Raw genomic sequence first — 14,205 nt, 5'->3', positions numbered from 1 at the left:
ATCTTTTATCGCCGTAATTATTTATGTGGTGAAATGTTCTGTAATCAGTGGTTTGACTGCACCGTATAACTTAAATTTCCATCTAGTTTGAACTTGCTGCTTGCTCCCAACTGATGTGTTCATGGAAGCTTTGCATTCAAAAATTTCAACTGAAATCAATATTCTGTTTCTAATAATTTACCTATGGGTCAAGAAGCCGTGTAATAAGAGGAAGTGAAACATTTTGCATTTTTACCTGTGATAAAACTGTGCTATATGTTAAGTTTTGATACAAGACCTCTGCACTTTGCGTTGGGCTCCTGATCACCCAGTTGGGGGTTATTCTGCGATAACAACTGGCTAGATGTACATTATCCCTTACTAAAATACACACACACACACACACACACACACACACACACACACACACACACACACACACAAACACAAACAACTGTAGATTTCAGTTATTTAAGCATTTGATAAACAAATGTCATGGAACAAGAAGATACTGATTGAAAAAATTATTTTATTATTTTTTTTATATATCTTTTTTTACTTATTTTAGTAAAATAAGTATCAGGGAATATCAACTGATTTTTTTTTTATTTTAGTATAATTTCATCATTGCTGAGGGACTGTTAATTAAACTCATATGGTCACAAAGTCATAAATGTATAGTAAACTGAAAGAAAGTGTTAAACAAAAGATGGAGGCCATTACAGATATCTAAGGAATTTTTTTACATGTGAAAAGTTAGTCAGAGCAGAGTTATTATCCATCAATTCTAATGTAGACTGTATGGCTAAAATCCAGAACATGTACAATAATCTATCCATAAAAATCCATAATAAAAGCACAAGTGGACAATATCATGAGAAGTATAAATGGACATTGAATGTGTGCACAAACCAATGTTTGAGTATGTTGAAAATGTCAATGGGCTGTGATCATTTTTCTCCAAATGGCCATGTAAGTCAAGATATGTCAAATATTTATTTTCTGTTTATAGACTTGGGTTTAAATAAGCTCATATATAAATTGCTTGTTTCTCATTTGTTTGTATTTGTTAGTGTAAGTGTGTCTGTCTCATACCCTTCCTATGTCACGTGGGTTCAGCACTTTCCCAATGAAGAGAATTGTGCCTGATGGCTCATCTCTGACTAGAAAGAGGAAAGGCCGGTCTACGCGGTACGTTAGAGCCAGCGACTGGCCTTTGACAGTAGGGGTGGTGCTTGCATACTCTGCACCCTCTGGAGCTGTTTCCATGACAACCTTATGATGGACAGCATTTAACTTGACTGGCTGATTGGTTATTTTGACAAGGTCTGTCTCTGCCAACCATTCAGAAAGGCCTGAAAAGGGAGAAACAAATAAGTGAGACAGTAACAATTTATACAAGAACACAATAAAGTGATAAACTAGCTAAAAATGTGGAATGGTGTTTTTTTCTTACCCAGGTCAGAGAGGGAGGGCAGCAGGTCTGTGCTGTAACTTAGCTTGATAACAGGAAGTGTAAGCAACACCTTTACTGCATGGAGGGTATTGGAAAGGTCCTGGACAAATTCAGCTGTAAGTGCTTCCTCTATTAGAGTTAGATTCTGTGTCACCTCATCAGGTAAGAAGAAATACATGCTTATTCCATCCTCCATAGGAACCTGGGCTATCTGTATCAGATAAACAGATACGATGAGCAAATACCAAATTAATTCAAATGCACTCAGTATTTTATTTTATTTTATTCACTTCACATGACATTAACTGATATTTACTATGATATTTTATCAGCTGTTTGGAATTTTCCAGCACCCATTCAATGCAGAGGATCATCCATTGGTGAGCAAGTAATGTAATGCTACATTTCTCCAAATCTGTTCAGCTGAAGTAGCAAACTCATAAAGTAATATATTCAGCCTTTATTGTTTTATTTTTATTCCTTTAAAATGTGAGATAAAAATATGCTTCATTCTATTTGGAGTAGAGATCACATTACTTGCAGAATACTGCTCTTTTTATTACAGTATCTGAGTAATTGAACACTTATACTTAAAGAATAAATTACAGCTGACTGCAAATTTCTACAATTGCAAGGGTAACCGAAACCATTTGCATTATGCTGCATCCCCACCACTAATTGTCAGTGTAATTCCAACACAACATATGACAAAAACATACTAAGTACATCTTTAAAGGGATAGTTGTAATAAAAAGCATAATTCTGACATCATGTGTTCAACCACATGTCACATGTAACAAAACAAATTTCAAGTTGCCTTCAAACCTAGACACATTATTATTGTCACATTTCCATGTTCAAATCTGGCATGTTCACAATACAATTTTGTAAAGAGTTGTATGGAAAGTAGGAAATCCTTAATTCATTGGTACTGGCCACCCTCTATTGTTCATATTGTCAGCTTCTTTGTTTGTATAGTGCATAGCACATTAAAAGAGAAGGAGATGGAACTGCACACTTAATATAATAATTGTACATGCATAAAACAACAGGAACTGATACCGTGCAGCCAAGGTCAGGGTCAATACCCATCTTTACTGGGTAATTCTCCTGCTCCATCATGGGAATAAGAGCTGGGGCTTCTCCATCCCTCTGGAAGTTCTCTATCTTATTAGCTTTGCTGAACCTAGTTATCCATTTACCTACAAAAACAATAGATAAAAATCACTCTTATCACTTGCCTGGTGAAAAGCATAAATCTTAAAAAGATTATATTTCAAAAACATATTTTAAATGTCACAAATTTAGCTCAAATCACAAACATATTTATCAGGCTGGACAAGCGAATGTACATGTACATGTCTCATTCATTTTGCATCTCATTCCCCTCTGTTAAAGTACATACTGTATAAGAGATATTAAAGAGCAAGAGAATAAATCAGAGCCCAACCTTTTAAGAAGGCTGCTCCCACAGGCAACACAGCTGTGTTACGAGAAAGTGAAGGAACAACTTGTTCCACTTTTCCACCAGTTTGCTGTTTAAACCAATCATTAACAGTCTTAAGGTCCCGGGCTCCACCCGCAAGTGTTTGAGGGCGTATCCCATATTGCTTCTCAACACTGTTGAGGTATTCCAGCCTGAGACGAAGTTCTGAAACAAAGAGAAATACATGAAAACATGTACAGCTCTTCTCCCTCTTGGAAACATGCACAACCCCACCCATTTAAAATGAAAAACACTAACTCCTAGCCAAAAGGATGCGTTCTGCTGACTTGAAGCCCTTGGCAGATGTTCTGAGGGAGGATAGAAGGTCTCTCAGTGTGTCATGGAGCTGACTGTCTTTTAGGGTGTGGTAGCGGAGGGCCCTGTAAATCTGTTTCTCAGCCCGATCAGATGCCCCTATGACAAATGGCAAAAAACTCATTTGAGATTAATGATCTCAAGTTATAATCTTAGATGACTGCTGTAAGAAAAGCATGGTCTTCCATAGTGAAGCTAAGCCCCACCGATTGAAAGCTGTGTAAAGGCTGCTGAGATACTCATAGGTGACAGGAAGACGCTGGCCTTGGGATCACGTGCTGCCAGCTGACGGAATAGGTTGAAGCCAAAATCAGAGGTTGCAGCAGCCAACTTGGTACGTGGGGTAGTAAAAAGTTCAACTGCCTCTTCTTCACCTTCCCCCTCTGCTGTAGCTGTCTGTAGCAGAAGTGTACTATAATAGCCAGTAGAATTACACTGAAGAGAATGTATTTGAGGAGATACATGAAGACCTTACCAACTGAGCATGTGAAAGGGACAGAAGACTCCATAAACCAAACAGCACGACTACCTTCCTCATCCTGGTAAATATAAAGTTAAAAGCTCAGGATCTGTGATGAAGACCACGTGTACCCCTTGTTCAGATAGTTTTGTTCATACTATCACAAGTACCTAAGTAATTCCCATTTTAGAGTGTTAATTATAAATGTATATATATATATATATATATATATATATATATATATATATATATATATATATATATATATATATATATATATATATATGTATATATATATATATATGTATATATATATATATATATATATATATATATATACATATGTATATATATACATATATGTATATATATACATATATATATATATATACATATATATATATATATATATATATATATATATATATATATATATGTATATATATATATATATGTATATATATATATATATATGTATATATATATATATATATATATATATATATATATATATATATATATATATATATATATATATATATATATGTATATATATATATATGTATATATATACATATATATATATATATACATATATATATATATATATATATATATATATATATATGTATATATATATATATATGTATATATACATATGTATATATATATATATATATGTATATATATATATATATATATATATACATATATATATATATATATATATATATATATATATATATATATATGTATATATATATATATATGTATATATATATATATATATATATATATATATATATATATATATATATTTTTTTTTTTTTTTTTTTTTTTTTTTTTTTTTACATCTTGGTAGCAATACATAAAATACTGGGATTAGATAAATTGATAAATGCCACATTAAAAATATAAATAAACAACAAACAGATCACAATGAACCTCATTGTACTAAAAGTTTTTAGTACATTTTATATAAAATTTAAACATTAACTTTCACCAATCTAAAGACTGGTCATATATAATAGGTGTATACATATAAACTAAATGACCTTCAATCATTTGCAATAAAAACATAAAATGCAAGTTAAATGCCTAGCCTTTACATAACACTTGACAAAGTTAACTTCAGGCAGAGGTTCAAGAAATGTCCCTGCAGCAGTTTCCAACATGGTCTAAAATTTTTCCACTTCTTGAGCACATCTGGTTGCCATTAAACTTTCTTGCTGAGTTCTTGTCCGTCAATGGAAAAAAATACTCATAACACGAATGATTTCACATTCATCTAAATGGCTCCCGCACTGCCACGCAGTTAAATAGTTGAGCGTGACTCCATATCCAGTGCATATGTTTGAGCTCAACACGATTCACATTCCAAATCTACAATCTGAAAAAAGACACATTTGTAAAACTTTTCATGTAGTATCAAAATAATTATTAGGAGGAAGAAAAAAAAACTTTAAGAGGACACACACACACACACACACATATATATATATATATATATATATATATATATATATATATATATATATATATATATATAAATTAAATAGCAGCTATTTTATATTCGTTGCATTCATCGTTCTTATCCCGAGAAGCAAACGAGTTCTTGTTTACTTGGAAATAATACGCTGTAGCAAACACACAGAGCAGAGAAGAATCTAGACAGCTTAACAAACTTATACACTTAACCATTTAAATTTAAGAATTTAAAAGGGATTACAAAACCTCCATACTGATTTTAAAGGGGCTGACCTGTTTTTGTTTTTTCTTTACCGTCGTCTCGTGCAAACTCAGCTCACAGCTGTCTCCGCCAACTGTGCTCGAGCAGATGCATCAGCAGTGTTTTAGTGAAGAATCCCACCCTTTGCTGACGCTAGAAGGTGGTCTGTAACTTCTGAGGAGATAGTGGTGAGAGCTTGAGTTTGATTCATCTCAGTGACTCAACGTCCGCTAACCAAATGATCGTTCGGATTCTTTGCCGATTCTTTCAACTCGTGACAACGAAACATATTCAGTGTTAGTAGCCTACATGTAAACGAAAACGAACATAAGCTCAGAAATAATTCAGAAATACCTATTTTGGATTACATTTATATTTAAATGTCAGAGAGAATTAGTTTGTAACGAATCCATTTGCTGCTCTTTAAAGGCATTAGGGGTAAAATCTCATTTAGTCATATATAGTCATTCGTTTATTTTTAGTGTTTTGTTTGTTACAAATTTTAGCATAAAGAAATTATGAGAAACATACTTGGCAACTAAAGAACAATAATACAGTTTAATTGCACAACACAAAGTAGCCTAAATGTGTGAAACGGTTTATTACATTTTCGCTATGTAGATTCATCTTCTCAGTTTTAGAGTATCTCTGTGAGCAATTTTTTGCATGTTTAAAAATTGGGTTGTATTACTTTCATTATGTTTTGAATGACCCACTAGAGCATATCCAACGCTATCTCACGGCCAATTCGTACGTATTTTACAAGGTGGCTTATTCTTAAGAATTTGTACGACCTCACTCTTATGATTTTATATGATTTGTCTAAACCCCAGTGACGGTTAGGTTTAGAGGTGGGGTTAGGTGTAGGTCATTCGTACAAATTCATACTAATTGTGCAAATCTTAAAATATGTACGATTTGGCAACAATAAGCCACCTTGTGAAAAATGTATGAATTGCCGTGAGCATGGGCGTAGGTTTAGGGGGGGACGCTAGGTACTAGTCCCTATCAATATTTTGAGATGACAAATTTGTCTCCACCAATATTTAGCAAGCTCCTTTGAACTGCTATTTGGATCTTTGCGCTGCTATTTGGATCGATTCTAACGGCCAGGACAACGACAGTACAAGAAACGCCATAATTTGATTGGACAGGCTACACGCGCGGGCCGGGACTACTTTTGTGCTTGCACTAGCAGCGAGCGGGTGGTTTGTGTGCACGCGCATGTTGACGACACCGACGGTAAGTTACAAGTGCTGTCTCTCTGCCACATACAAAGGCCAGAGTAAAAACATTTTAATATTCCGGGGTTTTTTTGCCCCTTTTTGTACTTTGTAGATGCCACCCAAGAAGAAGAAAGGGGACATAAAAAGCTTTTTCATAAAGCAGAGTCGGCAAAATAACTAGCTAGCCACAAAAATAAACTAGCAGTAGTGACTGACCAGGCTTTCAAATGCATATTCTGTGGAAAATAGTATTAACTGGCGATAGTATTACCCAGGATGATAGAATGCTACTTTAGCAAGTAACTGAATGTCAATTAGCCTGTAAATTACCTTAAATTAGAATCTTGCAGTCAACATAAACGTGAGTCTACTGGAGGGTAAATAGTGTTTATAATAGAAAAACGTTATTATATTTATTTATTTAGATTGTGTCCTTGTGGTAGAGTATTTGTTGTTAGTGTAAATACTAATGTACATAATAATTTATCTTAATAAAACGTTTAGTTGTTCAACATTACACAGTCTCAGATTTTTATTTTTTGAGAGTGCATTTTTGAGATTATACAGTTATACTAAATCACCATTAAATCACTAGCATCTTACAACTAAATAATTATTATGGGGGTGTCCCCACCAAAGCTGAGACCAAACCTACGCCCATGGCCGTGAGATCGGGTTAGCATATCCATATTTTTTTTAACAATACTTGATTCTGATTAGTCAGTTGTGGCATTCAGTAGTCAAATATGTTTAAATAAATACTAACCTTCTTCAGGATGGCACTATAGAATAATTTATACTCAGATCAATTTTTTTTTCATGTCCATATATTTATTTATTTGGCAAGTAGCTGTGTAATACCTGAGAAAATGTATAGTCCACCAATTATTATTGCAAAATTATTTTGCAATAATAACCAGACTGACTGGACATTATCCATTACATAAACTTTAATCAGGGTAGATGCCATTGAACAGCTTCATTCATGTCAAGCTAAAAATGACATCCATCAATGGTAGGCCATGAGCATCAAAACACTGCATTTTAATTGGGCAAAATATGTACTGTAATATGGACGGATCCATCTTTTCCTTTTAGTTACCATCCTCCATCTCTTGATGTCTGAAGAACTGCTTAGGAACGGTTTCCTTCCACATATTCAACATGTAACTTAGCATGTTTTCCATATGTGGACTATCATTCAGTGTCCCATCATTCTGTGACACTTTGCTTGGCTTCATGGTGCTTTCAGTTTCAATTTTTGGGTCATCGCTTTGTTCCGTTGTCGCTCCAGGGTTGGGGTTGGTGACCATACCCAGGAAGAGAGGCATGTAAGAGGCATCATCCACCAGTGCGAAGATGAAAGGCATGTTGACCGCAAAAGTAGGAATTGTGCGCACAAGAGTAACAGAGGTTGCGGCTGAAGCCTCGGCCCCCTCCTCACTCAGCTCCATGCTTGAGGCATGTTGTATGCCTGAAACCACTAACGGAACTGGTGCGATTCTAGATAAATCAGGCCCAGTAAACAGCAAGCCCAGACCTAAATATAAGAGATGAGAATGTGTCACATTTCTCTTTTACCAAATTATTAACTCTCACTTCACAACAGCATTGATCAACTTAATGTGGACTAAAGGACACCCCCTTATAAAGGATGATTATAATTGCATGATGGGATTCACAGCAAAAAGTAAAATGAGATGTAGATATAAACTTTTTTTTTCATTATTTTATCTTACCCATGCTTGTTAGTGCTTGTCGCAGATCCTGCTTATACTGTAATTTGAATTTAGGTAGTTTAACATGCATCGACTTCTCGCTTTGAAAATTTTCATACATGTCCGATATGTTGAGCTTGGCAGCTGCGATTGGCAGATTTCCATGTGCTGGCACAGGCATTATCACCAGAAGACTCATATTTCCTTGAAAAGGGAATCTTGCAATCTAAGGGCAATACAGAGGAACATCAAACCAAATCAAAATTTGCATATCTACAGGCTTTGGGGTAAATGTAAAATTATAATTAATTTAAATATAAAACAACTAGATTACCTGAGTGCCATCTTTTCTATCTACAAACATGCTGAGTGGATATTTGGATCCCATCATCATGTCCACTTGGACAGAGGTATTTTTGTCAATGTAGAAAATATCCTTTACAGTGAACTTGGAATCAAATCGGGATTGCCACTCACCTAAGAAGGGAAAAACCAATCATTGTGTGGTGTCACCATCTTTATATATATATATATATATATATATATATATATATATTATAGCTGAAATGTTGACCAACCTTTAAAATGAATGGTGTTTATCAGCATTAGAATAACATTTGGTGGAAGACTGGACATAAAGTCGGTTATGTGACCTTTGGTGGATTCCTCCACCCAACGATTGACTTCCTCAATGGAGGTCAGATGTGCAGGTTCAGATTTGTACAGGTTCAGAGCTCTGTCCACAAAGTCCTGGTTCACCCTAACATCTTCACAAAGACAAAAACAACAACAAAATCTACATAAAAGCACAAGTAATCTCAACAAAACTAAAATTTAAAAGTCAACAAATGGTAAAATGGTCCTGAACCTCAAGCTCAAAAGGATCTTCCAGTTATGTCAGATTTACCATGATCAAACAAAATGCCATCAGTTCCTTACCTGGTATGAGGTAGAGACGAGATGCCATTGTGACAGCTTTGACAGTTAGTTGTTCTTGGAGACAGCTTAAGGTTTCATGAAAATTGGGCAGGCCTTTTGCATTAAGAACTTCCAACAACTTGTCTTCTGTCTTGTTCTTTGCACCTAATGATTTAATAATAAAGTGTATATATATATATATATATATATATATATATATATATATATATATATATACACACACACACACACACACACACATATATATATATATATATATAAAACATAACAGCTATAAATTCAAACTCCTATATGTTTAATCATAGAATGCTCACCCAAAGCAAGCTCAGCAAGTGCAAGAGAAACACTGAGAGGTGATATGATTATGTTTGGTTGCTCAGACCCAGGCTGTAGTTTTTCTAAAAGCACCAATCCCAGTTTAGCCACTGCACCTCCAACTGCTCGCTGAGCTTCCAGGCTTAAGACATCATTGCAATTCACTTTGCCATCATCTGTTTCATTAGAAACCTGAAATGAGAGTGGCCGAAATCATCATAAAAAAGACGGTGAAATGTTTAGAAATAAGTTTTGTTTTTAAACTAACAATAAAGATGACCAAGATTTTGAGAGAGAGAGAGAGAGAGAGAGAGAGAGAGAGAAAGAGAGAAAAAGTAATATCTCACCAACAGTCCAAACCTAAAGAAACAGAGTGTTATAAGCACTATAAGACAGTGCTTCATGTTCTTATTGTCGGCCTGGAACACAGCAAACAGATAATTGAATATCACAGCTTCATATATATGTGTGTGTGTGTGTGTGTGTGTGTATATATATATATATAGTATACACAAATACACATACATGATCTTTGACAATGTTAGTCAATAATGCATGTTAGTTCACTATGCATTAACTACTGTGAACTTTACATTTTTACATGTATTAGTAAATGCTAAAATTAAGACTAATAAATGATTATGTTATTGTTATTAGTTAATTATTGATCTGCAGTTAATGTAAACTAATGTTTGTTTGTTTTTGTTTTTTTGTTTTTTACATAACTTGCATCCAGTCATTTCTTGTATATTTACAAATTAACAGTACAAAGTTGATATTTAGGTTTTCATCATATACAGCAGCATGAGTAAACTGTGATTATATTGTAACTATTTGAAGGTTTATAAGGTTGCTTTTGTTTGTTGCCAGCATTTGCTACTAGTGTAATGTCTAGAGTCTTTCTTATGGCAAATTGTGTTTGCTTTTTTGACAACCCATAAAAGTTAAATTAATATAAAAGAATATTAATATAAAATATACTATTTTCAATTTGCTTCCAAAATTCAGAACTAAAGTGTCAATGTTTATGTTTGGATATATCAGTTCAACGAAAAAAAAAAACTATTACAATTTTAATTTGAAAGTTTTTAAATAATGAGCAACTTCTTTTTAATTCTGAAAGAAAAAATAATAATATTAATTTAAGTTAATTTGGTAAAATGTGTTATGCAAAAACACATTTTCCCCTTTACATTTCCCTGTTGACTGTCTCAGCAAAGAAATTTACTGCCTGTATACAAGATGATTTATGAATACGCCACATATCACTACATCCAAAATTGAGGTAGTTAATTGACAGCAAGAAAACTCTACAAACTTACCTAACCAAAATGTTGACAATAAAGAGGTGATAAATACAGGGAGAGTGAATGATCTAGATCCAGAACAGATGACTAGAGTAGAATGTTCTCAGACACTGTGCTGTTGGTTAATGTTTCATCATCCATTGACTTGTGTCATCATTTTGTTTTAAATGTAAATATTAATATATGTGATCCTGGGTCAAGAAGCACAATGAATCTTCACCTAAACAGATATTATTTAGGTTATGTTCAAAATCAAAAACTTTAATAAATGTGTAAAAGAAAGTACAAATAATGATTCAGTTGTTTGTTGTTCCAAGGACATAAACCATTTTACAATTAATTATATTTTAATTTACACGAAGAAGCATTAACAGAAAAAATTAGGCATTGCACTGAATTACTTGAAGATACCCTGAACATAGACAAACAAACAAAAACTATTTATGAAAACTATATAAATAGACTATTTGACTAACTTTGATTTACTTTACTGTAATTATGTGTATCTAATAGTGTAGAGAGGCTAACCACTTATTCCCAAGTTTATAGGATGATATCATATCCTGCTATAACATTTAGAATATATCATGTATGAAAGTAGTTTAAAAGCCTTAAATGGACTTTATTTGTCCAGTGTACCCTGTACTGTTCCAGCTCTCCACCTACGCAAAACCTTGAATCCTTATCCCTGCCCCATTAGACTCAATGGCCACCATACTAAATCAAAACAAGGCATCAACCTGCAAAAAAAGTCAGTCATGGTTAGTAAATTATTCGTATCTTTTATCAAGAGTTACAATTATGATCTTGACATTGATCTTGATATATACAGTACACTGGTATTTAAAAAAAAAAAAAAAAAAGTTTTTTAAGTCGATTATTTCTATATTTTGCTGGACTGTGTCAGTAGTAAATAATCATTTATTTAAAATTAAGTTATTTTTGCCATTAACTGTAATAATCCAGTGAGATTTTTATTTGGACAAGGAGTCTGACAGCCAGTGCTCCACACAGAGATCTGGTCTCATCATCATCCAGTCTGTCTGGAATAACACGAAGAAACAGATCAAACAGACAAAATCCAGATGAACTGTGACAATGAGTGGATGTATACAGCAAAGCATAGAAATAACAATTTTTTTTTTTTTTTTTTTTTTGTGGCCTAAGCCTTTTGCACAGTACTATATATGTATAGATAAACCATTTTAAACATATATCCCTAATATTATACAGTACCTAACTAAATTAATAATATAATATACTGGTCTAGCCTCTCTTATTGTTTGATGCTGTCTTGTTATGATGTGTGATGTGAAATGAACATTGTTGTCAAAAACAGTTCACTTTCAAAGCCCCCCAAACAACAGTAGTAATGTAACTAATGTAAGTAATGCCCAATAACACCAATAGCAGTAATGCTCAACAGCTGCCTGATTTTGGCTAGATGCAATAGATGCAGCGGTAGAATTCAACAAGGATCTGGGACTCATGAGAACTTTCTTACGGATCCTTAAGACAGTTCACTTGTGTCCCAGGATCCTTGCTGATTTCTACCGCTGTACCATTGAGAGCATACTCACAAACTGCATCTCAGTACGGTACAGCAATTGCTCCGCATCTGACCGCAAAACACTCCAGTGGGTGGTGAAAACTGCTCAACGGATCACCAGCACCCACTTAACTTCCACTGAGAAAATTTATCACAAGTGCTGCCTGGGCAGGGCAAGAAACATCATCAAGGATGCCTTTCACCCTAACCATGGATTTTTTACCCTCCTTCCATCCGGAAGGCATTGCAGGAGCCTACGCTCTCGCACTAGTAGGCTCTGGAAGAGCTTCTACCCCCAGGCCATGACCCTTCTGAACTCCACACCACCTGCTCTTTTACTTTACTGCACTGGTCAATACTGATATTTTTCACAGACTGCACATTGTTCAAGATATTACACTGTAAACCTTCTAAAGTTGCTACTGTACAAAGCACAGTAAACTTTCTATAAAAATATCATTGCACTACTGTTATTTTGCATAGAATACATTGTTTAACAATACTTTTGCACACTCATCCAACTGTATTTATTACCACCATTCTTATGTTGCTGCTGTTCATAATGTATATATAATCCTACATTGCTCTGTTCATAATGTACATACAATCCCCACATTGCATTCCTATTTATATTCTGTAATACTCTGCTCAATACTGTACATAGCAACTCCACTGTACATTCTGTAAATCATAGCTTCACTTACACTGCACTTATATGTATATAAAACATTATATTCTTGCACTTCTGGTTAGGTGCTAACTGCATTTAATTAGCTCTGTACTTTTTTCTCTGCATAATGACAATAAAGTTGAATCTAATCTAATCTAAATAGTAAAATATCACAAAAAAAATGTTATTCTCTATGTTTGACACTAGGGGGAGCCACAGGTAAATAAATAGACGTGGGAACATGTGTTAAGGAGACAGGCTTCTTTTGTCTACATACGGGGGTTTCGAAGTACAGATATGCTCGTACACAAGTTATTCTCTGGAAAGTGTTCTTTCATCCTGCTCCAGAAATACAAAATGCTGATACACTGTTGATATTTTATATCTCATATGATACAGATGCTTTTATCCAAAGAGACATTCTTTGCAAGATATAGTCTACATGTTATTAGTTTATGCAACTACTATAAATATATTACAAATATATTGAAAACATTTTACAAAAAGGTCCCATTAGTCTGTGTTAGTTAATGCTTAAACTAACATTTTAATAATAAGCAATATATTTGTAACACTATTTATTATCTGATAAATTACCTAGACAATGTTAATAAATTAAACCTCATTGTAAAGTATTACCAATATATTTAACAAGACTATTGTATACTAGAAACTTCAAAATTCTAAATTCCATTCACAGACCACCTGAATAAAATTCTGAAAAACAAGAAGAAGAAAAAACACTATCCCAAAACTAAACTAAACACTAACCCAAAAGAGACTTGTGTTTCTTTGACCTTACATTGTACTTTGTATTTTTCGTTCAATTGTCTGTTAAATGTTTGACGATTCCATGCTGTAAAACTATAAAACTAAATGTCCTTGTTTTTTCCTTGTATACATTTGTGACCAGTGGAAAATAAATCAAAGTTGTCCAAAGTCAAGTTTGATCGCTTCAACCTTTTTTATTAAACTATTTGATTGTATTCTAAATAAATAATCATTTTTATGACAGTTGTATTCAATCTAGTTATTGATTAATCTCTGTTTTTATCT

The 14,205-nt window shown here is 33.7% G+C and overlaps 3 protein-coding genes across 3 annotated transcripts in view; 1 reads left to right on the top strand and 2 right to left on the bottom strand.

The window, feature by feature from the left end:
- LOC127986006 (uncharacterized) overlaps nt 1–14,205 on the top strand; it is a gene marked incomplete at its 5' end in the record, with an annotated part of 403,871 nt that overhangs the window by 225,689 nt on the left and 163,977 nt on the right. The window lies entirely within an intron of this gene.
- Nucleotides 489–5,660, bottom strand: serpinf1 (serpin peptidase inhibitor, clade F (alpha-2 antiplasmin, pigment epithelium derived factor), member 1). The gene is made up of 8 exons (XM_052588195.1): nt 5,458–5,660; nt 3,712–3,775; nt 3,443–3,632; nt 3,180–3,335; nt 2,886–3,086; nt 2,498–2,637; nt 1,436–1,646; nt 489–1,334 (listed from the first exon to the last, which is right to left on the bottom strand). The coding sequence occupies exons 2-8, from the start codon at nt 3,772–3,774 to the stop codon at nt 1,069–1,071; spliced, it is 1,227 nt and encodes a 408-aa protein (XP_052444155.1). The 5' UTR covers nt 3,775; nt 5,458–5,660; the 3' UTR covers nt 489–1,068.
- serpinf2a (serpin peptidase inhibitor, clade F (alpha-2 antiplasmin, pigment epithelium derived factor), member 2a) lies at nt 7,461–11,062 on the bottom strand. The gene is made up of 8 exons (XM_052588186.1): nt 10,946–11,062; nt 9,971–10,042; nt 9,623–9,815; nt 9,309–9,452; nt 8,948–9,136; nt 8,704–8,846; nt 8,391–8,595; nt 7,461–8,191 (listed from the first exon to the last, which is right to left on the bottom strand). The coding sequence occupies exons 2-8, from the start codon at nt 10,025–10,027 to the stop codon at nt 7,746–7,748; spliced, it is 1,377 nt and encodes a 458-aa protein (XP_052444146.1). The 5' UTR covers nt 10,028–10,042; nt 10,946–11,062; the 3' UTR covers nt 7,461–7,745.

This window comes from Carassius gibelio, chromosome B21 (assembly GCF_023724105.1).
Source record: "Carassius gibelio isolate Cgi1373 ecotype wild population from Czech Republic chromosome B21, carGib1.2-hapl.c, whole genome shotgun sequence".
Classification (NCBI taxonomy): Eukaryota; Metazoa; Chordata; class Actinopteri; order Cypriniformes; family Cyprinidae; genus Carassius; species Carassius gibelio.
Note: the sequence above shows the minus strand (reverse complement) of the source record. Positions and strands in the feature narration are given on the sequence as shown.